Raw genomic sequence first — 26,176 nt, 5'->3', positions numbered from 1 at the left:
GCATCACGTCAGTCAGAACGTTTTTGTACAAGGTTGTCCTCAGTTTCACGTGGTTTGATAAAGTAATGACGAAATTTCTATTTTTTTCGTGTTATTATGTTTTTCTTTTAATTAAGATCTTGGTCCAAAGGAACAACCACTCTCTTGTAGGCATAGGGAGAATATTGGCATTAATTTTCCAGGAATATTTATACAGAATGCTGCGCTGTATACGAGTCGATTGCTATGCTCATATCCTGTCGTTTCACGACAACTCTTTTTGCCTCTCGATCGTTCAAGATTTTGTTGTAAGTCGATTGGTGCTGGCAACCAGGAAAGAGAACATACGAATGTAAATATTTAATTATACGTGACGTTAAAAAGAGTATTTTGATTGACACGGACGAATGAGAATTCTCGAGTTAGCTGTTTGCTCGGACACTTTAATTACAATCCCTTCTTGAAAAGTTGTTTGCAGAGTCATCGTGGACGCTATAAGCACAGTCGTTTCTTGGAAATTTATTAGCAATCTCAAATTTTCCTGCGCCTTTCCTCTTCAAGCCTCTTATGAAAATATTAATAAATACAGTACACTGAGCATTATTTCGGTTCATTTGCAGTGTTAGTAAAGTAAAAATTGAAAATAAAAAAGTTTCCGGATAGGGACTCGATGCCACGAACATCTGGTTACTGTTCTGTGCTCTATCCGCACCAGCTGCAACGTAAGTGGCTCGCCACATCCGACCCGTGCCAAAAACGTTACTTTTTCTAAACGCCTGGCCACTTCTGTCACTTTCATTTCCAGTCCTGCACATTCACCATAACTTTGTCCGCCACCGGTAGCTGAGTGACGCCGGCACGGTAGCTCAGCGTGTTCGGTAATCGCATTCTGTAATAAAAAAACGGAGTAAAGGCATCAACGATCAACTTGAGCGTCCGCCCAGACCAAACACAACGAACAATACCGAAAAAAAAAAAGGAAAAGTGGTCAGCGCGACGGACTGTCAATTCTAAGGGCCCGGGTTCGATTCCCGGCTGGGTCGGAGATTTTTCTCCGCTCAGGGACTGGGTGTTGTGTTGTGAAATGATGATTATCATCATCATTTCATCCCCATCGACGCGCAAGTCGCCGAAGTGGCATCAAATCGAAAGACTTGCACCTGGCGAACGGGCTACCCGACAGGAGGCCCTAGCCACACGGCATTTACATTTACTATAAATTTGAAAGAAATCGGTGATGACAAAAATTACCTTAGGTGTTTAATGTTGAAAATATTTCTTATGAGACTCAATTTCTCAGTGCAAAACTCAAAGAACATAAGACGCAGTAACTTGAAGAAAATGCTTCCAGTGTTGATCTTTGTGTGTTTGCCTATCGATTTCTCCCTTCCCCCCTGCCTATGCTTCACTGCATCATTATGGAGCACTGTACAAGGCGCGAAAGAGAAATTTTGAAGAAATCTGCCATTTCGTATTTTATAAAAACAAAAAAATTTCGACATACAGAAAATACTGCCGGCCGCGGTGGCCGAGCGGTTCTAGGCGCTTCAGTCCGGAACCGCGCGACTGCTACGGTCGCAGGTTCGAATCCTGCCTCGGCCATGGATGTGTGTGATGTCCCTAGGTTAATTAGGTTTAAGTAGTTCTAAGTTCTAGGAGACTGATGACAGATGTTAAGTCCCATAGTGCTCAGAGCCATCTTTGAACAGAAAATACTAATGCCATGTAACTGTATCACAAAGTATAACAACGAAGAGGTTTTTCTAACAGCTGGAATATTTGAATACTGAAGAAATTTTGTAATTAGTATCTTTATAATTTTAATTTCGTTAAATCTGAATCTAAAAAAAAAAAGAAACAGTATCATTTCAGTGCTACGGAAGTGCTGCAAATGGAATAAACGCAAAAAACGCTAGGAAATAAAAGAGCAGTAAGGAGAAATGAATGAGGAGCGTAAGTTATAACCAGCTAGAAAGGAAAAAAAGAACATGAAACAAGAGAAAAGAACAGCACTGTGATTATATTGTCAGCTATGACAACGGCAACAATAATTCACCTAGAGCCCTAGACTGATAACTCATAATGACGCTCGTCGTGTCAGGTATACTTGCTACCTTTTGCGACACACTTACGTCAAAACTCTTTCGATTTGCAACGTCTTTCGCGAACTACATATAGCCGGTCGTGCGCTACCCGTGGTTGCAACAATAATATGGGTTGAATTGACATGGATCATTGAATACGTACTGCGCGCTCGCTAAGGCTTACCGGATTTTCTGCACTTTAAACGGAACCGTCTTTATAATTAAAAAAAGATGAAATGTGAACAGATATGAAGATCTCAGAACACTTATTTTATTTTGTAATGATTGCTGAAACAACACAGCTATGTTTATCGTTATTACGAGGACCTTTTTTCACTCTGCGGATCACTGCACGTATTGTTAATGTGAGTTACTTTATGGCTTACGTTTCGATTTTATCGTCGTGAATATTGTGCGATTCGTGCCCCCATACTCTGTCTCATCATGGACAGTGCAGAATATGCTTTTAAATCGCTCATTTGTCGAAACACATGACGCGTGGGATTAATATAAGTGTAATTTTTAAATTGCTGTGAAACATCAGGTGTAACATGTTCAGACATTGCGTGATGGCGTAACAGGAATGTCGATCGGCATCGTAATTGCCTGCTAACTGTAGTTTACATTTCTCGGCCATGCTGGTAGTTAATTTTCGTATGAACAGTGTCGCGACGCGTGGGTAGTGGTGGGGAGGCAGCCATCGCGTGTCGCGCATGCGCTCTACACCGGCCAGTGCCTGCAGCGCCGCCGCCGGTCTTCGCTGAACTGACCGTCAGTGCCAAGATGGTGGCTAGTCCGGTGGGGTGTGGTGTTTCCTTGGTAGACGATTCTGCCTAAAGAAATTAAATATATTATTAATTTTGTATCTTAGTAAGCATTAGGTTTTATAAGTGTTTTTCAATCAGTGGTGGCCTTTACTTGGTGAAATGAAAGTGTGCTAAAGATATTTTTTTGGAGTGCTGGAATGGTGAATTGATTTTTTCCCCCGAAGTTGAAGTGACGGAGGCACACCCCTAAAGTTGTCAACTAAGAGGACAGTAGCCGTTTAACCATGGCAGTCCGGATGGAAAACTCTGCGCCGAGGAAATTAAATTACAAAATGATGGTATGTCTTGTCTTGTTCTTACTTCATTTGTCTTATCTCATCATGATACATAGAAAAGTAGTCTTTTTGAACTTACGGCTAAGGCACGTGACCACACCCATGGAAGTGACGCTGTTTGTTGTACACGAAGATCGCGCATTTGAACTTCTGACAAACGTTGCAGTAATCTGCAGTGGCCAGAAGGTGTTTTATTATGACGGTTTCAAAAACTATGAACATAGCGTATTGATTTTTCGTGAGTGGTGTAAGCGGACAAGCCGCGTACTACTGTACTGTGCGCCAGCTGCCACGCGCTAGTCACTTGTTACCTGCGGTTACGGAAGCCGTAAGCGGTAGGTCATATGCCGGTGTCCTCGTGGTCCCTGCTTTGGGGGCGGTAGTTCGGTGTTTGATCTGTTCAATCAAACATACATGTTTGTCGGTGCCGTAGCCACTGGATCTATGTTAGTGTATAAGGACCGACCGCAGAGGTATTACAGTGGCTCAATTCAGCCGTAACCACTTAAACGACTTCTGTCAACTGGACTCGCAATCCTTCATTGAAAATTGTACATTGTGTTGCCATTCATTACGTAAACGATAGCTCAAGCCATAGGTACCACATTTTTGTACATAGACGGGAGTTTATTTCCTGGTTGAAAAGTTTGTTGTGTATGTAATTACGCATCACAGGGAGAGACTGTCGCAAAAAATGTAAGTCGTATGTGTACCATGAAGTACGGGATATAACAGTAAAAAACTACTTGTGACATACTAAGTTTTTCAGCTAAAAGATGTCACTTAATAACCTGCAATACATAATTTTCAGTTTTATCGGTAGAGATTTTAGCATTCCTAGATAATTTGTGCAACTATCTGCTGAAGTAGTTCAGTAGAAATTATTTTACGTTTAGCCCAATTAGCTGATGTTTGTTTGATGTGCTAGAAATAATGGTTAGCGCTGTTACCTTGGTGGCATTAAGGGAATGCGGAAAACGTTGCCACGTACTACAAACATGGCATTGGTGTGTGGTAAAGAAGTCTGGAAATCAGTTCAGCTGATTTGTAGATAGTACGTTATCTTCGGTGCACGCTTCAGTGCTGCCGCAGAGGCAACTCGTTTGACTGGGCCATATATGCTCGTAAATAAGATGATGTACTGTTACAAAAAGTTAAAGCCAGAGAGATTGATAGCAACAAGTTGCTCTTGTCTCTTAAGATTCTGGTAGTTTTCAGTCTTCTGCGTGTGACTGCATGTATTAACTAGTAGATCTCTCAGAAACGGCGATATTGCTACGGTCAGTTTGAATATATACGTAGAGCTGAGAACTCTAGGAAAATTCGTTCTTAAAAGCTTGTGAGAACAATATCGCCGTAACTACGAAGGCGAAATTGCCTCTCCGGACATGGCCACATATCAAGATTGTCTCGGTCCATTGGCTGCGCCGCCGTGATTGCCTCGAAGCCGGTTGGAAAATCATCCTTACTGGCGCCCGAATAGCCCAGAATGCATGCTGCGACCTTGCTAGGTATGCTATCGAGGTCAACCAGTTACAGTAGCTGTTTGCTCTAGCGGCACCAACCTGGCAGCTATCTTGTGTGGCCTATTTTCGAGTCCTGTTCGAGCTTGTAAGAAATGTAAACTGACTGAAGGGTTTAGGGATCCATCCGGAAACGTCTGTCTTAATATACATTTGACAGATACGCGCAGTTTCGTCGGTATGTATTCAAATTGTGGCCGAAAATAACGCGTGGTAAATACAACCTTCATGTAAGACCCCTAACTGCTGAATGAATGTTTCGCTGTCCAGCGGTGAGTCGTTCGCTGATTAGTTGGCATTAGACGAGGGGGGAAAAGGGGCGGGGGGGGGGTTGTGAGCCATGTCTTGAAGTAATCATTGAGCTATTGCGCGCCTACGTCCATTAGAAAAGTACGCGATTAGAGACTGCACTTGGGAATTGAAGGCGATTAGCCTGAATGTAAATAGCGTTCACTTCTTATCTAAGGGTACCACAAACTACTTTCTGGGAATACTGTAAGATGTAAGGACTACAGTTGTCGAATACTATACCATGTGCTGCCGAAACACTTGTTCCTAAGATTTTCTGTCCTTATTTTTATCCTAACTAGGAACAGAGAGCAATTGAGACGGTCGATAAGCCTTGGTGGTTTAACAGTAAAGCAGCTGCACAGACGAGAACCATCTACTTGATAATACGTGACGATTGTGTGTGTATCCGTGCGACAAACAGATAACGGCTGGCACGGACGTTGGCGTCACGCGGCTGGTGCACCGTATTCGTTAGCTCCATGGAGAAAGGGATGTTTACGCAGATTGCACATAATTACTTGCTTTTTTTTTGTCAGTAAACGCGTGATCACCGAACCGGAATTGGGGCGAGAGAACAGTGAAAGACAGTTTGCCTACTGCACAAGACCATTTTAGTTCCCACAAATTGACACAGCTGAGATTTCTGTCAGAATATTCTGGGCTTTTAGTTACGCGAAATCCCAAGTTAATCCATATTCTGGTAGTGGCAGTGTTGAGGGGTAATTGTTTGAACTGACAGTTATTTCATCGTTAATTTGAAGGAAAGCAAACAGAAATGAGAATACGTCTGCCGAGCTGGCTGATCAGCAATCGTTCCGTAAATCTATCGCATTATCTTCAAAAGTTAAATCCGAGTAAGAAAAAAACTGACTTTTTATCTATATATTTCGATATTTCAGTGCCCTGCAACGGCAATTAATTATTGGAATTTTTTGATGTGCACAAAGTTCAATAGCAAATTTGCCTTGTATAGCCCCTTATAACACGGAAACTTCTCGGAAAGAATTTTCCGTTCTACGCTACGGAAACTCTGCTAGAGACAAAGGACTATAATAAGCCTGCCGGAGTGGCCTTGCGGTTCTAGGCGCTACAGTCTGGAGCCGAGCGACCGCTACGGTCGCAGGTTCGAATCCTGCCTCGGGCATGGATGTGTGTGATCTCCTTAGGTTAGTTAGGTTTAATTAGTTCTAAATTCTAGGCGACTGATGACCTCAGAAGTTAAGTCGCATAGTGCTCAGAGCCATTTGAACCATTTTTGACTAATAAGGCTGCTAAAGATGATTGTAAGCGTTGGACGGTTGCAGAACTTTTATAGTAACTGAATTCAGATACCTTTTGAACTAATCAGTGAAGACTAAGAACATGATACTGACATGGTGGTTGGAGAGCAATGTGAGAGAGAAAAAAGAAAGAAAAAAAAAACACAGTTGGTGGAGAACACACAGTATGGCAGATACTTCACTTTCAGGAAATAGCTGACTGTAAGCAGTGTTATCAGAGGGTCTTGTGGGTTGCAATATTGCGGTAATTATGGATATACGGAAGCGTCCGATCTCGCCCGTCTGCTTTGACCCATGAAGTCACAAATATGGCGGAAACAAAAACAAACACACACACTTTCCACAAGAAGCCTAATGACACTAACGGGACAAGCGATGGAAATGGGGTGTTTTGGGTGGGGGGCAAACTAAATATAAACAGATTTAGACGCTTTGCGTAGCTATAACGTGTAAGTGAAGACAGCCATGCATGAATACCCACCCACCTCCCCAGGGGTCATAACCCCTGCAACCCATAGAAGATAAAGATGTTTCAGTAGCTGATTAGTGTTTTTTGTCTTTTTAAAAACAAAAATCTCACGGGATAGGACGAACAGATCAGAAAGATAAACATAATAAACTAAAACAGAAATTGGAGGAAACAGATAATTAAAATAAGTAATAAGCGTTTTTAAATTTTAGAAAAATCTCACGAGATAGAACGAACAGATCAGAAAAGTAAATAAAATAAGATAAAACAGAACTGGAGACAGCCACACTCAAACCAAACTCCGCGCCGTCATGACGTCACACACGACAACACCCTTCCGTCACGGGTCAAAGCCGACGCGTGGGATCGGACGCTTCTGTCGACCCGTAATTATTTGAGACCTATGAAAGAGAACCAAGCGGAATCTACTTGCCCTCTCGCACGTAGTTCCTATGCCTAATTTATTGTAGCTTATCTTCAATGCGCCGACTGAGGGCCGCGATCAACCGGACACGTATAAACTACGACGACAGCTATTTAGAAACGTCTTCCGGTGTTGAAATTGTTACAAAGCCTTGTTAATATCTGTGAAACCCATGAACGGTTTTTACTTTTTCTTCGCAGTTCCTCCCAAGATGTCTAATTGTTCAGTTTCTAATCCAAAACTCCAAATACAAAAGTACTACGCAAGACTTATAGCTGCAGAGAAGTCAGTTTTACAGTTGTATTCCACTCGGTTTACAACTGCACTTTAGTTTAAACTTTGCTCGTAGCTCGGCAGATACAGATTCTCTTCCCCTCTTAAGATTCTAGCCTCATTGTGACTGCAAGTCACCTTCAGTGCAAAACTGAGCTTGTATGAACAGTTCGTAACAGGTGGTGGTCCACTAGGTATGATTTAAATTATCAGGTTTCGTACGAAAAAGAGTAACTTCAGAATAAGGTGTAAGAGGTATTTTCGAATATGGTAGCAGGTAAACAGACCACCAGCTTTGCTTGCTGCGTTTTAGTAGTTGCAACATTGGGGAGTAATTAGTGGCTGACAAATGCTGGACTTCAAGCCGCTGTGTTGCCAGCTCGCTGGTGCGTAATGTCTGGTTTGTGCGGCACAGTAAATCTGCGTTATCTGTGAAAAGATAAACAACATTAACTGGGGGCTACCACTCCCGGCTGTGGAGACGTGGGAGTTGCTTGAAGCTCTTGCTCTCCCTTCGCTGTCGTCGTAATCGTCCACCGCCAGATACTTGCTTGCAGTGTTTCAGATGGCGGTGATGTAATAAGCAATCTTGAGCTCTGTGTGCACTCAAGTGTGTGTGTCGAGAGCGTCGTAGCTGTTTATTCCGACTTCCACGTTCTGTGTACCAGCCAGGTCTTATCAGGCGCTGTTGCGCTCGGCCAATTATGGACACGGACAGGCCTGCTAGCTGTATAAAAGAACTATATTATTTCACGGGTAAATGAAAAAATATGCGAACACCCGGGCACAGCGAAACATTACATCTTGCTTAGGACTATACTGTGAGAGTAACTTGCATACATGTAATGCTAATTAGCACTTTAAGCCGGATGTCGTTTAAAGCCGTCTTCACAGATCCAACCGAAATGTAGGTTATTCAAAAGTCATATTACCACTGCTTTCGTTTGCTGGTTTAGTTTGTCTGAAGTCTCATCGTTCAGATGCAGCATAACTTGATATTTCGAACAAGTTAATAAATTGGTGGTGCCACCTTCAATGAAGAGAGTAAAAAGCCGTTCTTAGTTTTGTGTGTCTGTAGTGTTACGGTTGCGATGACAATAGACGTTGGATTACATACGATACCAGCGCAAATATACTCTTTGTGGTTTTATTTCCGAGTGTAAAATGCAGACATACTTTAGTTTAAAGCGATGTGAATGGAGATACCACAATTACACCTGTACCCAAATGGTTCATCGAACTGAGCTCAAAGCGATAGTTCACGTTGCTGGTCTTGGAGCTACACCGTCTCGTTTATGCGGTGGACAATTTACATGCAGTTCCGCAGGGCTAGAACAGGAAATTATTTGAATAGCAAACGCGTCCTGCTATTCTCGAGAGTGAATTTGCTGTGTGTGTGTGCGCTCTGCTCCGGTGTACTGGACAAAGTTCAGTTCAGCGGCCGTGTTAACACACCACAAAAAGAAATTATGGCGGTGTTAATCGCGGAATTTCTCTTTCGTAGTACGTCCTATCACGATACTACTAAAATATATGCTGTGTAAAAGAATATTACGACTTTCGAGTAAATTTCGTGTAGTGGCCTGCCAATAATTCTCTCCTATGGCAGCCTTTTCGTGTCAAAGTACCTCTTGCAGCCTACGCCCTCAGTTACTTGCTGGATGTATTCCAATCCCTCTCTTACTCTACAGCTCCCTCTTATTCCCTGGCGTCTTAACAGATGTACATCATTCTTCCTTCTTTTCAGTGTTCTCCATATAAGACAGGTTGCCAGTTGAAATTATTCAACGAAATAGTGTAGTTGTAGCACGTAAAGGCGACGACGTGATGCATTAAATCAGCGGAAATCCATATTTTGCGTTGACTGAAAAGAAAATTATCAACCTGTGTGTGTTAAAAACAGATTTTGATATCAGTGTGACGCGTGCCAGGCTACATGGATTCACGTGAAGGTCAACTCTTACTTTGCTTACACGAGATACTGAAAGTCATGGATAAAGGTAGTCAGGTAGACGTAGTCCTCGATTTCTGAAAACCATTTGATTCCGTTCAACAATACGCTCATTATCAAAAGTATGATGATGATATGGGGCATAAAGCTATATTTGTGACTGGGTTAAAGATTTTTTGGTAGGAAGGACGCAAGAATTTACCTTCGATGGAGTCATCAACAGCTGTACGAATAACTTCGGGTTTTCCGGAGGGAATTGTTTGATACTTACTGTTCCATGTTGTTTATTAATGGCCTTGCGGACGGTATTAATAGTAGCCTCAGACTTCTAACAGACGATGCAGTTATGTGTAATAAAGTACTGTCTTAAAGAAGTTACGCGAATATTGATCTTGACAATATTTACAAGCCTTGCAACGATGGGCAACTTATTTCAAATGTTCAGAAATGTAAAATAATGGAGTATAGTATCCTGTGACTATCAGTTCTAATCGGTCACCTTATACAAATACCTGCATGTAACACTTTGTAGGGATAGGAAACGAAACCATCACATAGGCTCAGTCGTAGGTAAAACAGGTGGCAGACTGTGGTTCATTTCTAGAATAATAGTGAAATAAAATCAATCTACGAGGGAGACTACACACAAAACATTCGTGAAACCCGTCCTAGAATATTGCCTAAGTGTGTGGGACTTGTGCCAAACATAACTTACGGGAGATGTTGAACGGATGGAGAGAAGTGCAGCACGGGTAATCACAAGTTTGGTTGACCAATGATAGCCACGAACATGCTGAAAGAACTGAGCTGACAAGTGCTTGAATTAGACGCAAACTATCCCGAGAACACATACTTTGAAAATTTCAAGAACCAAGTTTAAGTGATGAACCGAGGAATAATTTATTACAAACCCTTATGTATCGTTTCCAAAGCGATCACAAAGATTTGAGTAATTACAGCACGTGCAGAGGTATATAAGCGATCATTCTTTCCGCAATCCATACGTGAAAGGAATGAGAGAAAGCTCTAGTAACTGCTACTGTGGGACATACCCTCTGCCATATACTTTAGTGTTTTGCAGAGTATAGACATAGGCGTAAATGTAAATTAATGTATCTCTTGAAGCTTTCTGGTACAGAGGAAAAATACATTTATTATTGCAGTAAAAAACTGTAATTGTTGCTTTGTACAAGACTGAGGAGGAGGAGGAGGAGACCAGTGTTTAACGTCCCGTCGACAACAAGGTCATTAGAGACGGAGCGCAAGCTCGGGTGAGGGAAGGATGGGGAAGGAAATCGGCCGTGCCCTTTCAAAGGAACCATCCCGCCATTTGCCTCAAGCGATTTAGGGAAATCACGGAAAACCTAAATCAGGACGGCCGGAGACGGGATTGAACGGTCGTCCTCCCGAATGCGAGTCCAGTGTGCTATACAAGACTGAATGATGGCATAAACGGACTTAAGGAATCTAGCAGAAAGAATGCTGTAGTCGGCGTCCGCTAATTTTCGAATATGGCTGTGACAGTAGTAGTGTGTGTTACATTGTCAGATGTTTCCCCTCGCCCTGTAGCGTGTCGCGATGGGCGGGGCGGCACCGCCAGATGTACTGGGGAAGCGACAGGCCGAAAGCACGCGCCGCTGGCTCAGCAGTGGCAGTGGTGGGTGTGGTGTGGCGTGACGTCAGGGCGCGGCCGCTGCCGCCGGAAGAGCAAAAAGCTGCGGGGGGGACCTGTGGCTCGCGCGCTGTCCTGGCACCGCTCCAGGGTCCACACTCCACAGCGCGCTGTCTGCTGCCGCTGCCCGACGGTCGCGAACCGCAGATACCTGCAGTTTCTACCCCCTCACAATGATCCTGTCCTCATGCCCAGTCGTATACCCCACACTCCTGTCCTTAATACGCACTTTGACATGGGTGGTCTTCAGTCCTTGGACACACCAGTCCAGCTACCCACTCTAGTACTGTGTATAACTACTGCTTTACCCCCACCCTCAAGCGTATTAGGTCTACAACCTTGCGTTCCGCCGTTCTGCGACAGGTGCCAGAGGCGACAAGTGGTGGCGGAGTTGGTCGTGTCATACAATAAGCTTAGACTTTCATAAACTTAACTCCATCAAGATATTACTCTATTTTTGATTGCATTATGAAGTTATTCTCGTTTGAATATGTCGAACTTGTGAGTCCAGTTTCGTCGTTTGCGGGAAGTTTAAATTTTCTGCTTTAACATGAAGAAATCTGCGGCTGACGCTCATAAAATGTTGGATAAGACCTATGTTGAGGCACCTGTTTGTGGATGAACTAACAGAAAATGGTTTCAACGCTTCAAGAACGATGATTTTGACGTCGAAGAGCGGCATGGCGGTGGAACATGGCGGTGGAAGAAAGGTTTTCGAAGCCACTGAAATCGACGGAAACAATCCCAAGAGACCGTTATCGGAATCAATTAATGCGTCTGAGCCGAGCACTGAAAGACAAACACCGGCCGTGGTGGCCGAGCGGTTCTAGGCGCTAAAGTCTGGAGCCGCGCGACCGCTACGGTCGCAGGTTCGAATCCTGCCTCGGACATGGATGTGTGTGATGTCCTTAGGTTAGTTAGGTTTAAGTAGTTCTAAGTTCTAGGGGACTGATGACCTCAGAAGTTAAGTGCCATAGTGCTCAGAGCCATTTCAATTTTTTGAAAGCAAACGGCCACAATATAGCGATAAATATGAAAAGGTGATTCTGCGGCATGACGAGGCTCGCCCTCCCTCCCTCCCTCCCTCCCTCCCTCCCTCCCTCCCTCCCTCCCTCCCTCCCTCCCTCCCTCCCTCCCCCTTTACGTAAAATTTGTTGAAGTATAATTGGAAAGTCCAAAAGGGAAGCCCTATCCCACCAGCCGTACTCTCGAGACTACCACCTTTTCCGATCAGCGGCTCACGGCCTGGCTGGCCACCCTCTCTGGTCACATGAACAGTCGCAAAGTGGGATCGATTCCTGAATCACCTCAAAAGACGCCCTGTCCATCCGCCGCGGGTCTAGCACGCTGTCAGAAAAATGGGAGAAAGTAGTGGCCGTCGGTGGCCAGTACTTTGAATCGAAAGTTTGTCGCGATAAGCCTCGAACTTAGGGGAAATGGCGTAAGTAATGTTGTAGACCTAATACTTCCCTTAACAAATGGGTGTCTTCGTTCCTATTCTGTTTTAGCCAGGTTGTGCAATATTTATTCCCCTCATTGCGTTTCATTTTCACCTCATAAGCTACTTTATCTACCCATCTGATCATCAGTATTCTTCTGTAGCTCTAAATTTCGAAACCTCTTCTTGTCTGAGCTATTTATCGCCCTCATTTCACTTCCATTACAAGGCTGCACTCCACCTTCAAACAAGATTCCGTAACTTTTCAATTGTTAGGTGTTACCAAATATCTCTCTTTTTTTTCATAACCACTCTTCTTGCTATTGCGTCTGCATTTTGTATCCTCTTCACTTCGGCTGTCGTCACTTATTTTGCTGCCCAGATAACAAAACTCAGTTACTTTTAACGTTTCATATCCTAATCTAATGTCATCAGCATCACCTGATTTAATGCGAGTACATTCCAGTAGCTAAGAGGAATCCGTAGTTAGTTTTATAGGTTACTGATAATTTTACTTCTGTTGGTGTTGGATATTGATACTAGGGATATAAAATTTTTAGAGGCACAGCAAGTTCTCGGTTACCAGGCTGCCGATTTAATCCTCTAGTTTGGCGGTTTTTGAAAAAAAATAGAGAAAATGAAATCTGAAGTACTCTGTTATAATTAAAACGAATATTATTCTGTACAATACAGAGTTCTGGTTGGGAAGACATAGATTACGAGAACATCCGCGGCTGATTTAGAGATTGAGCAACTTAGCGAGACGGATATAGTGTACGAAGTGTATTCGATAGAGAAGGCGATCGAAGTATTCGTTATCATGCGAAATGTGTTGATCTTTTGAATTGCGTTGATCTGCATACAGGACAAAATTCGTGTGACTATGGTGATGTTTCATCTATATCGAAGTGGAGACACGTGGTAAAGAAAAAGTGGATGAAAAACAGAAAAAGTAAAGTATATTCCATATAATCCGTATTTTGTGCTTTCGGGTTTTACTCTGCTCCAAAGAGCAGTCTTTCTGACCCATAACCGAGACAAAAAATAAAATATTCAAATGTGTATGAAATCTTATGGAACTTAACTGCTAAGGTCATCAGTCCCTAAGCTTACACAGTATTTAACTTAAATTATCGTACGGACACACACACACACACACACACACACACACACACACACACACACACACACACACACCTATGCCCGAGGGAGGACTCGAACCTCCGCCGAGACCAGCCGCACAGTCCATGACTGCAGCGCCTTAGACAAAAGATAATTTGTGTGTTCGGTGGTCATAGTTGCGTAAGATACTCAAAAGTTTTGCAGCTACTAGCAAGAGTGCGACTGTTGTAGTGGTATGTTAATAGCTTTCTTGAAAATGAGTTCCTGTCTCAGAAGTCAATTATTTTAAGATGTACACCGGTATTTTCTGTCAACTACCCCCAAAAAAAAGGCGTGCACCCTACCCATGACTCGAGTAGTTTTTCGACTGAAGACTTCTTTCTCAGTACTTTATTGTCCACAGAAAATCGCTACATGGTACATACCTCTGTAGCCAGGATAAAAGTGCCTGCTTTGTGTGTGTGTGTGTGTGTGTGTGTGTGTGTGTGTGTGTGTGTGTGTGTGTGTGGTATTAGATTCAAGGGAAGCAGAAAATGAAAGAATAAGAAATACTAAACAAATAAGAAACAGCGTTACCGTGAAATGAAAACGCCAATAACCAAAATAAAGGGAGTCCGTTTGAAAGTGCATGTTTGAAACCAAAATATGCTGGTGGAAGATTCTCAATACTGTGTTTCTTCGTGTGGTGTGCTGTCCAAGTGTTTCAACTGGTCCCACACATGCCCAATTGGGTTTATGCCAGCAGATACGGAATGTCATTCATGCCTCCTGGAGCAGAGGATTCATGAGCCGGACACGGTGTCGTCATGCATTAACATCTTGGAAGACGGACCCATCGTCGAAATGTTTACCGATAAATTGAATTCCCGGGAATTTGCCGCAATAACTTCTCGTCTGAGAACAGATACCGTGCAAATCATTCGTCCATAAGGGCGCTGATGACCACGCTGTTGAGTGCATTTTAAATCCATCGCATCGAAATATTGACTGTAGGGCTGAGCAGTTCGTTGGCATATCCTGTACGTGCGTGCGATAATATGTAGGTAGCAGTCATTAGTTGCCGTTGCTGAATGCAGGCGACTACTGTGAGGAATGTTTTCATTGTTGTGGGTGTTGTGCCGTGCGTTCATACCGCGCGCAAGGCGCGGCCTCCGCCTTCTCGAGCTCCGTTTGCCAACGCTCCAGTGGCAGCAGCGCGGCGTACTTCAAAGTGCTCACAGTGGGGGCGCCGCAAGAGATGCAGCAGTCACACCGCTGGAGTCGACGGAGCCAACCAGGATGCAGCCCCACGTGATGAGTCGTCGCTGCCCGGAAGGGGAGTCGCCTGGTGGGTCTCCTGGATTACTGAGCAAGTCCCCTCTCAGTCGCGACGCTGCAACTTTCCATATGATAGTTTGCACCTGGGACACAACAGTGTGTCTCAAGATAAAGCGTCGAATGTTCGAATTTAATCGCCAGGCAACTTCCCGTGCTGACAACTTTTCTTTCTATAAAATGACAATGGCTACTTGGTAGAGCTTGAGTAACCCTTAGAGCCATGTATTAGACTGAAGTCTACACAAGCCACACTATCCCGTTGACGATTACAGCCACAAAACAGCGCTATTAGCGCAGCCATTTTGTGTGACCAAAAGAGCACTGGTAACAAGGTTTCCGATCAAAGAAACACATTATGCGAGTCACGAGGACGGTGCTCGACATTTTCCGAGCAGTAGACAGAACCGAAAACTGGCGTGTCCTTGGAGTCGAGAACTCTGTTTTCACAGGAATTTTTTAATGTGGCATAGAAGTACTGTAATGATCTTGCGCTCCAGTACCTCAGATTGTAATCATTTACATGGCATCCCGAACGTGACACAATTATAGTCACTAAACAGGGAACAACGCGTAGTTAAAAAATTTTGATTGCGAATGCTTTGCAGAGCCTGTATCGGCACACTTCACTGTACGAAATATGTCGACAAGTGTGTGATTCGTCATCCTCGGGAGATTCCCGTTCCATCAGAGTTGCTGACCAATGACGGTGGCTACTATACTGTTAATCTTCGCCCTCTCAAGAAGAATTGTTCTTGATATGAAGTCATCTTATTTGATATTCTTTATATAGCCTAGCTCCTGTTGCTCGAAGCGTTCTATTTTGTTAAAATCACAGCGATGTATTGTCCAGGTTTCGGAACCATAGACCAAGGTAGAAACAAGTGCTTGATACATAGTCAGTTTTGTGGATAGTGTCAGATCTTTATTCAAGAAGACCTGATGTGACACTTCCAAAAGTAACATGAGCAACACATCTTATGTCCTCCACGTCCTTTACCGATTATCAATTAGTTGATGATGTAGTTCCTGCATAGAACAACTGATCTACTTGGTCAGGAGGGTGCTGGGAATAGAGATACTAAAATCTGGAAAGGCTCCGAGAACTGGCTCTGCGATTACCTTTGTTTTTCAGATGTTGATATTCAGACCAAACCATTCATATGCCCTAATGGACTAATTTACAGTCAGTTACAGATCGCTCTGTGGCGGTATGGGCTGGAGAAACTTTGTCTTCTGCATACTTCAGTTACGAGGGTGAGACTTGTGAACCGTTTAGTATTGAGTCTGGTCTGAATAGTCCTCTGTCAAATATAGATGACAGTTCTACACTTGCATTGTTTACAGACCATGTTTCGTGAAGCATGGCTGCGAGGTACAAAGCAAACAATATTGATGCGAGGACAGATTCTAGTTGGAGACCATTAGTAACAGGGAATTCATCAGATGCTTCACCCCAGTAACGACTTGCCCAGACATGTCATCGTGGATAGCTTGAATCAGTCCAGTGAAGTGATAAAGGCAGCCGGAACATTTTAAGGTCTTCCACAAAGCTCCTCTGGGCACCGCGTCAAAGGCCTTTTCCAGGTCATAGAGCATTATGTTGTCCCATGCACATGTTCTGCAGTTGTCACGCACAGATCGTACCAATAGTGCCTCTGGAGGAGCGAGATAAGCGCTGAGATTCTGGAAGAACAGTCTCGGAAGGAGTCCGGAGACGATACAACAGAATTATACCACAAATTTTACCATATACAGAGAGTAAGTTTATACCATGGTAATTACCATAGACTCTTATGTTGTCTTAATTAAAAATCTTGACAATTGTTCAGTTAATGTTAGTACCTTACGGGTTTCCCATTTCAGAAGAAAGAGGGAGAAGAATATGGTTTTTAGAGGCAAGCCACAACTTTGAATGATCTTCAGGGGAGATAGTGGAACGTTAGGGAGTGCCTTTCTCGGTTTTACGCTCCCTACAGCGGTGGTACTTCTATCCAAGGTTGTGCTGGATGTTATAAGAAATGTCTGAGGAAGTCGTCAGTAGCAATACCACCATGATTTAAGAGTGAACCGTAGCATTCTTTGCAGCGACTCAAGATGTCCCGACTGTCAGTGAGGCTGGTCGTACTGTCGTCAGCTTACAGGGTTCCTGATGAGGTACGAACAGGTCCATATATCACTTTTATTCCAGCGTAAAAGCTTCGCAAGTGCCTGGCACCTGACAGACTCTGGGGTTCCTTAGCGTTTTTTGCCATTAGTTCTTGAATGTTCTCAAATCTGTTTGAGCTCCTGAAAACTTGTTTATTTCTACGGAAGATGGATCTTGAACAAGACATAGGTATACATACCATTCGATTCTTACTAAATTCTTAATCATTTCCGTATTGTTATCGGACTAATCATTTATTTTCATCTAATCCAGTGATCTCTGCAGTCATTTAGGTTGTGTTCTTTAAAGCAGTCCATTCCTGTTCGACATCTGTTTGGTTAGCTGATGTTTTCATTAGTCGATCTAAAATTGCCTCGCAATAAAGACCGCAGCGTTTTGCACTGTACCCTGTTGTTGTTGAATATAGCTAACTAGCATTTTTTGTTCAGCCCAGAAGTCACCCCGATGTTTCAAACTATTTTTGTGATCAGAACGTCGTTCCAGTAATACTACCTTGTGATGACATAGTCAGTGAGATGCCACTGTTTCTAGCATGGATATATCCATGTAGGCTTAAAACGATAAGGCATGCGGAATTGCGCATTGGTGATAAAAGGATCATGGTAGCAGGGACCAGGAAATAGCCCTTTTGCATTGCATTTTCCAGCACCTTGTTTACCCATGTTTACCCAAAAACTATTGTCCCCCCCTCTCTCCCCAACCTTGTACTGAAGTCGCCAAGTAATAAGAGTTCATCTTTAATGGGTATCTTGCCTGGGAGCATAGGCGGAGACGGAATGACAAAACCATCTCCAGTGAAAGGAATTCGAAGAGTCTGAATTCTTCCATTTAATGGATGTTATTTTGCTATTATTGTTTTTGCTGCAAATTCTACACCACAGTTCCTTGTTTCCTTTGCTTTCGAGGAGTAGTCTCACTGATGTCTCCTTCATCTGATAGTCTGGTTTCATTCAAGGTAGCAACGTGTATCTGTAATCTAGCTAGATAGCGGGTGACGAGAGCTGTTGTCCTATCTGATCTAGAGGAGTCCTGACACATCATGTTTCAATATTCTTAATCATATTGTTCTCTCTTTGTTTTCTTGCGCAGATGAGTGACCTTTCTACCGACTCCCAACGAGTTGCAAGTGTGACTGCCAGCGTTTACCCCACCTGTTTTACGCCGTGTCCCATTCGGAATGGACAGCAATTGTCCAAATAGTCCTACCCAGTCGGCAGATGTAGGACCAGACTCCTGAGCAGTTAAGAGTAGTTCTCAGGAAGAGGACCGTCACACACCTGCCGCCCATGTGCAAGTCCATACTACCAGCTTCCACCGTCACGAAAGCCTGCTACCACCGCCAGGAGCAGTTGCCATTCGCGTGTTTTTGTTTCAAGCATATCTCATCTAGCGAGGAAGTAACCTACTCACTATGATTCTGGAACAATACATGGGTGTGAGACATTGGATTTCAGAAACCTGAACTCTAACAAACTGTCCCCAGCTCAAGGACAGCAGAGTACCGCCTTTACAGCCAGTTCGTCTAGCGTAACCTCTTCCGCCTACGCGATCGCTGAGAAACACAGGTGTGAAATTTTCCTCTTATCCCGCTTCGCCTTTAGGTTCTATGGTGTTAGGAAAGGACTATGGATAAAGGGTGTCAGAGGAGTGGGGTGTCGTGGGTCACAATTCTTCAGGTTCAGTCGTTGAGACCAGTCGGGCTTCTGAGACCCTCCCAGTAACTACGTAGCTTCGCTACAGCCGGTAGAGACTTCAGCTTCACGCGGACACACAAACCTCTTCGTCCACATGGTCAGTGCTACAATAAGGAGGTGTTCCCTGGACTTAAATACTTCTCAAACTTTGGTACACCTCTGACATAACACTCTTATCATACAGATTCAGGTATTTAATTAGGCCAACTCTTGACTATCGTACATGGCAAGTCATCTTTTCCAGAAGAAAATTTATCCTCGGCTTTTCTCTAAGTAGCTTCTGTGTTATATTAGAAGCAAGCCTTCCATTTCACCAGTTTGTACAACAGCACAGATAATGTTCAGCAAATGCGAGGTCAGTGCAAAATGTGCCGCCTCAATTTTACGACGTCAGAAATTGCAGATTCTAGGACATAAAGAACAGACGTGGAGCAACCCTTTGGATAAGTCTGTAAACGTTTTATAACTGCACTCAGAAAACAAATTACCAGATATCAAATGGTTCAAATGGCTCTGAGCACTATGGGACTGAATATCTGAGGTCCTCAGTCCCCTAGACTTAGAACTACTTAAACCTAACTAACGTAAGGACATCACACATATCAACGCCCGAGGCAGGATTCGAACCTGCGACCGTAGCAGCAGCGCGGTTCCGGACTGAAGCGCCTAGAACCGCTCGGCCACAACGGCCGGCTACCAGATATCCACCATGTTTCATGCTCCGAAGTGTTTCAAACTTGCGTATCTCAAACAAAAAATGGTTCACATGGCTCTGAGCACTATGGGACTCAACTGCTGTGGTTATCAGTCCCCTAGAACTTAGAACTACTTAAACCTAACTAACCTAAGGACATCACACACATCCATGCCCGAGGCAGGATTCGAACCTGCGACCGTAGCAGTCCCACGGTTCCGGACTGCGCGCCTAGAACCGCGAGACCACCGCGGCCGGCTATCTCAAACAATTTCCACCTTGCTTGATAACGGTTAGGTAATCATTCTCCTGCGTAAATACGTTTCTTTGGTGATTTTCAGTTCCGTCAAACATTTCGTCGTTTCGGACGTTAATGTTCACACATGTGATATGCAAATATTGGTAAGAAAATACCTCTTAGCACAAAATGTCACATTTTTCTTCCCTAATGAGTTTTTGGGAAACTATATTACTTGCGTCCTTAACATATAGACGTACTATCCACGGAATACCGCTATTTGTTTTCATGTCATAACACAGACAATTTAACATAACACAAGCTCCAACCATAATAATAATCGCTGCAACAGTCAGTAAATGCCATATTAGACCAACAATTTGTTTCTCAGCGCTATCTCACGCAACAGTGTTTGTTACAATGCGAATCATAAAAAATACTATTAGTCCACCACTGGGGTGTCTATTAAACTGCATAGTTACGAAAGTCAGCATTTAAAAAAAAAATAAAAAAAACTTCAGAAAAATTGTCCTGTACTTACTATTTACAAATCGCAGTGTGATTAGGTAGTATTAAGGAATCTGAAAATCTAGATTTATTAAGTTAGTTTAATACTAAAGAGGTATGCAAAACAGATTCGCAAAGCACCTCTTGAATGATATTCATAGTTGTCCAGCTGCTGCTTTTTTGTGTGGGCTTCTAATAGAAAATCTGAGTTTTTAGGAGAATCTGTTCCCAGTGCCTTTCGCCCAGTCAATCGTATTCGGAATATAAGTATCAACAAAAAATGCTAGTTTCGTTTTTCGATGTTGCTAAACTGTTGTGAGATGCCGATATTGATCATTTTACAACCCGACACTCTAAGTATGCCATTCAGGTTAAGCTCTGCGAGGTCTGAGCAAACCGTGATAATCGCTAGCATTTTTGTCAGTACTCATTTGCAAAGGCTTTATCATCAGAATTTCGTAGATTTTGGGACTGTGATGTAATTCGTGTATTTCGTTAGCTTACGGTACGCTCTTTCTTCGTTCGTCGTTGATACATTAGATTCCTGGTTGCCAGACAGCCGCATTTGAAGGCAGTTCTTAGCTGCAAACATAGCGTGACCAGTTGATAACCTTTGAGCTCGCAAGTAGCTGTGCGCACGATAGTAACTTCTTTTGATAGCGCCCTCGCTGCTGCGTAAGGATGTTCCGCGAAACACAAGTGTCTCCACGCAAAGATAGGGATTACTAAACAATGTTATCGTTACAGATACCGTACTTGGGATTTCTGTGAATTCTCTTCAGGAAATTACTTGAGTCTCTTCAGTATATGAGATAGGAGTGGGCACTGCGTGATATGTAAAAACAGAGGATCCGACGCTGTGATCCTCGGGAGAGGGAGGGGTGTGGGAGGAGGGTGTTTCTGAAATACCGATCTTTTAAAACGTTAACGCTTTTCTGAGCGTTTTAAAAGTGTGACTACAATATTTATACTAGAAAAAAATAAAACTCTCATGTGCACCAACAATCTTTTATTACATGTGTTGTTAATTAAATTAAATATTTTCTCAGTTTATGATTTGTTACAAAAAAGTAATTACGATAAGGTGAACATAATTAAATTTGAACTATAAGATATTTAAAAAGAGAAAAAGTCTAGATAAAGTACAGTGCAGCATCACACCAAGTAGGACTTGTCTTACGTCGATCCATCCGCAGCAAGAGTTCTATCGTACCATATCTCAAAATTTGTGGTTCTGATTTTTTTTCGTCAGAGATACCGGTACGAGATAACGGCGCGTACAGTCACAAATCAAGCACTGCGAGCGAGGTTGTTTCAGTTCAACCCGTTTACAGGAAATTCCTGTCCAAAGAAGGAAAATCGAACAGTATTTGGAAAAAAATGACAAATCATTCCACAAAAGGCATTCACGAGTTCATTTCGTGTGTTAAGGCACACAAATATATTTTCTGTTTTAATAAATAGCCTCTATAACAAACAGATTGAGGGTTACAAAAACTTAATATCGCTACCCACGCTCACGGCATTTAGGTAAGTTCATAATGGGCTATAAAATAAAAATATCTCAGACTGCAACAAAAGCTTGCAGCCTGCTGTCGAGTGCAGAAGAAAGAATATGCCGTTTTGATGCTTAATAGCACGCTCGCATGAGAAACCGTGGATAGTCAAGTCAGTTGATTTTCAAAACAGCCGTTGTTACCAAATTGCGGAAGTTTTTTCTCAGTGGTTGTATGTTTTTTGGGGTGTTCAACCCAAATTTCATGTTTGCTGCCCTTAAGATATCGGTTTCACAATGAAAATCGCAAAAAAACTTTTAAATTTTCGCACTGTTTTTCGCTTGATCTAGAAAACTATACGTTTTTCTAATATAGCCAGCCTATAGAATATTGAAGTAGACAAAATTTCCTAGCCGGCTGACGTGGCCGAGCGGCTCTAGGCGCTTCAGTCTGGAACCGCGTGATTGCTACGGTCGCAGGTTCGAATCCTGCCTCGGGCATGGATGTGTGTGGTGTCCTTAGGTTAGTTAGCTTTAATTAGTTCTACGTTCTAGGGGACTGATGACCTCAGATGTTAAGTCCCGTAGTGCTCAGAGCCAAAATTTCCTACAAAAAACACTAGTCAGCTTTTATTTTCTGAGGAGCGGTGTCCGTGCTAGAGCGCACCGAAAAGCAACAATTCCTTGGCGCTTCTGCGGAAACTTCAAAAACGCACACTCCCATCCCCCTACAATCCAAAACATTTACCTATTATTAACAAAACTCTATATCACCTGAAAGTAATTACCGTTTCTAAAAGAGTCGCCATATAATTCAAATTTTTACAGGATGTGTGTGTGTGGTTGAGTGGGGGGGGGGGGAAGCCTAAAGCCAAACGATACCTCCCACATCTCTCTCTGTCGTCGACCGTATTCAGGGTTTTTCCGTATGAGCGTGCAAAAATGTAATACGATGCAGAGAATGCTCCACTGAGCAATTTGAGGCATGGAACCAGAGATTGGAGAAGCCAGCTTCAGGAGATATGGTAGTAACCTTGTCTACCGCTTTGTCTAGCGTTACTGTTTTCCAGCTTATTTGCATCTAACGTGCGTACAAGTTTAAACGTACTGTTTTGTTGATTTACACGTAAATTGTGTATTTCCTGAAAGGAAACAAGGACGACGAGCCTGGCTACCAGGGACTCATGATGCAGGTTTTGTGCACTTTACTAGTCAACAAGGTGGCTCTGTTATATCTTGTTACATTGTCCCATGACAGAATGTGCTTTGAATCAACGACAGACCCATCCATTATTCTGTGATATTCAGAGACGTACAGTACAATACGACGTAGCAGTACCGGTATAGTTTCGCAGATCTCAATGACTTACACCTTGTGTACAGGGAAGTAAGTTGCATCGCTGCTGAAAGATTGTACAGGGAGCGAATTTCTAACACATCTGTCACGATGAGTGTTTATTTCTCCCGACCGACGATTGCTGGAGACTGGTTCATAGGAAAGAAAAAAACGATGGACCTGGCAACACTCGCACACCAGATTCTGAAGAGGAGGTGCTGGAACGAGTTGCAGCGGACCTCACTACAAGTACTCGTGGTATTGCACGTGAAATGGGCTCTGCACATACTAACTTGTGGCGAGTACTCCATGCACAATAATTACACCCAAACGAGGCCATGCAACGCTTTCGAATGACCATTGCTCCAGTGACTGCTCCGACAATGGGTTGATGGACCAGATTTCTTCCAAATCGTGCTGTTCACTGAAGAGGCCTCCTCAGATTGTGATTATATTTCGAACAGCAGGAATAGCCTTGTGTGGGATGAGGAAGACCCTCACGCTGTAGTAGGTTCAACTCATCATGTTCGTTTTGCCGTGAATATCTCGGCCGGCGTTATACGTGACGATCTTATTGGTCCATATCTTCTGTCTGGCCGTCTGAATGGCTACCTGTACTTGAAGTCAAAAGAGTTCTGCCTGAGTTGTTCGTGGGCCTACCCTTTGCTGTTTGTGAGATGATTTGGATACACCATGACGGTGCACCGCCCCACTTCAGTGTGGATGTCTGCAACCATATCAATGCTGTATTTCCTGGTCGCTGGACGGGAAGGGGAGGTTCTGTTCCATAGACTGTATGGTCACCTGACCTGAATCCCCTTGATTGTTTCCTATGAGGATATCAGTTGTGTATGAGACCCCAGTGGATATGGAAACGGAATTAGTTGGCGGATTTGTAGCTGTCTGTGTTTTGATTCGAAACACACCAGGGATATTCTTCAGGGCGCATCAGGATCTTGTTCGCCGATGTCGTGCTTACATTGCCGTTGATGGCCGTCAGTTTCAGCACATTTTGTAAGATGCAGTACGAATGATACGTTCATTGTGTCAGGGATGGTATTTGCAATTAACTATAACTAATGTAAATAAAAAAGTATGTGGTAATGTGATTTGACTTCTCTGACCCCAGGTTCCTTACCTCAAATTGTTCAGTGGAGCATTATCTAGATCATGTTAAATTTTTGCTCGCTGTATATTCGGAGTAGTATGCTTACAAGAGGTTGTTTAGAATCAATTGGTGGGAAAGTATATATGACAAAAACATTAACAAATTGTGTTCACAACATATTAGGTACAAGACTCTGAATAGAAAGATGAATGTGAACTCTGGATGTGTGTCATACAATGAGCGAATGTCGAGCCAAAGACTTGGTCATCAGTTGGAGTTGGTTCTACATCTGGAAAAGAAACAAGGCATTTAGTGATAAAATACGGACGCAAAAGACAGATAAGTTGCATAGTGAACTATCTATGTATCAAGACATACCTGCACGACCTCAACTGCGCAGTATTTTTACTCGTTTCCTTTTGGAGTTGGTAGCCCAGACAACTTTTCTTGGGCACTAGAAGTTGTAGGTGAAGGGGGCAATCCAGCCAAAGCTTCGGTGCCTGTGGAAGTCCGGGCTGAACGGTGAGTTATTGGTGTTCTTCAGCTAAAAAAATTTTCCGAGTTACGGTGAATAAAAAAGATTTTGTCTGAAATTGAGCAACTTCTCTAATATGAAACCATCGCGAAACTGTACGAGGTTAAAGTAAAGCACGATTTCCATTGATTTTGTTGTTATTGGTCTGGTGAATGTAATAAAACATGTTCCAGACGTACATCTGCAGTAGTTTCCAGAACATCCAGAGAAACAAAAATTATTATACAAGTAAATTTGTTTACTTTCCATTAAGAATGTAGTAACGTTTGTCATTGTTGGCAACCATTAGTGAGTTGTTTCAGTCGTTTCCTTTCGATAGAGGTATACGCCGATATGGTGTTTGTGGCAAATGTGATGGTGAAGCTACGACTGCAGTTAACGAATATCGCGTACGTTATCCAACTCGGAGGATTCCGAATGCACGAACCTTTAACAGAGAATTTCGAATGTTACGGGAGACAGATTCTCTACCTAGCGTTCATAATCGGTACGAGCGCTCTGTATGTGAACAATAACAACAACAAAAATGGAAATCGTATTTTACTTTAACCTCGTACAGTATTGCGATGGCTTCATATTAGCGAAGTTGCTAAATTTCAGGCAAAATCTTTTATTAGCCGTAACTAAACATTTGCGGACCTATGTTTATATGAACTTTTTTCTTTAATTTTACTTGCAGAATAACGTATTAAAATATTTTCATATCTTCGTGAGTCACTCTGTATATCTAAATTGTCGTTGATGTTGGAGCACGACACTTCACATTGCTGGCACAATTTCGCGCAGAACAGTCTTGTTCGCCCACACCCACGGCGGTCTTGGCAATCGGTCTTGCATTTGCAAGACAATAAGCCGAAGAAGCCTCTCGGGTGCCGGGGGTTTCGGTGTGGTTATGGTAGCCGACCCATTACTTTTTCGTCAACTTCCATCACATAGATCTGGATAACTTCCCATTAATTCATTTTAAACAATCTCTTTCAAGAGCAATACGCCAAAAGTATAGCGCCAATGGGAGATGTACAAGTGGGAGGGGTCGTTGTCTGTAGGGCACAGATGGCATTTTTCATACTTTTCGTATTGCTGCCTCCCACCTCAAAAGAAAATTAAATGTTGTAGACGTCTCCAGTAACAACTGTAATTTGCTTACGGCTTTTATAATAAGTTTTTTTTAGTTGTAGCGGGTGGGTCTGGGCATTTCTGACGTTACGCGAAAGGGCGAAGTTACTGCTTTTTAGCGCACTCTAGCGCCAATACCGCTCGTCAGAAAATAAAAATTGAGATTTTTGCAGGAAATTTTGTCTAATTTTGTGTCGAGTGGTCCATTCGAAAAATGCATAGTTTTCCGAGATACAAGAGAAAAACTGAAAACATGGAAATTGAGAAGTTTTTGCGATTTTCGTTGTGAAGCCGGCTTTCTAGAAAGCAGCAAATTTGAAATTTGTGCTCAGCACTACACAAAAGGCATAGCCACCATTCT

General features: G+C 43.0%; 1 protein-coding gene across 1 annotated transcript in view; it reads left to right on the top strand.

Annotated features, from left to right (window-relative positions):
• Positions 1-2,851: 2,851 nt before the first annotated feature.
• LOC126252246 (protein alan shepard) overlaps positions 2,852-26,176 on the top strand; it is a 429,590-nt gene continuing 406,265 nt past the window's right edge. The window contains exon 1 of the mRNA XM_049953120.1: positions 2,852-3,168. Within this exon, the coding sequence (XP_049809077.1) occupies positions 3,115-3,168 (54 nt within the window). The 5' untranslated portion in view covers positions 2,852-3,114. The remainder of the gene's footprint in view (positions 3,169-26,176) is intronic.

The sequence above is a fragment of the Schistocerca nitens genome, chromosome 4 (assembly GCF_023898315.1).
Source record: "Schistocerca nitens isolate TAMUIC-IGC-003100 chromosome 4, iqSchNite1.1, whole genome shotgun sequence".
NCBI classification, from domain to species: domain Eukaryota; kingdom Metazoa; phylum Arthropoda; class Insecta; order Orthoptera; family Acrididae; genus Schistocerca; species Schistocerca nitens.
This window is presented reverse-complemented; position numbering and strand designations above follow the sequence as displayed.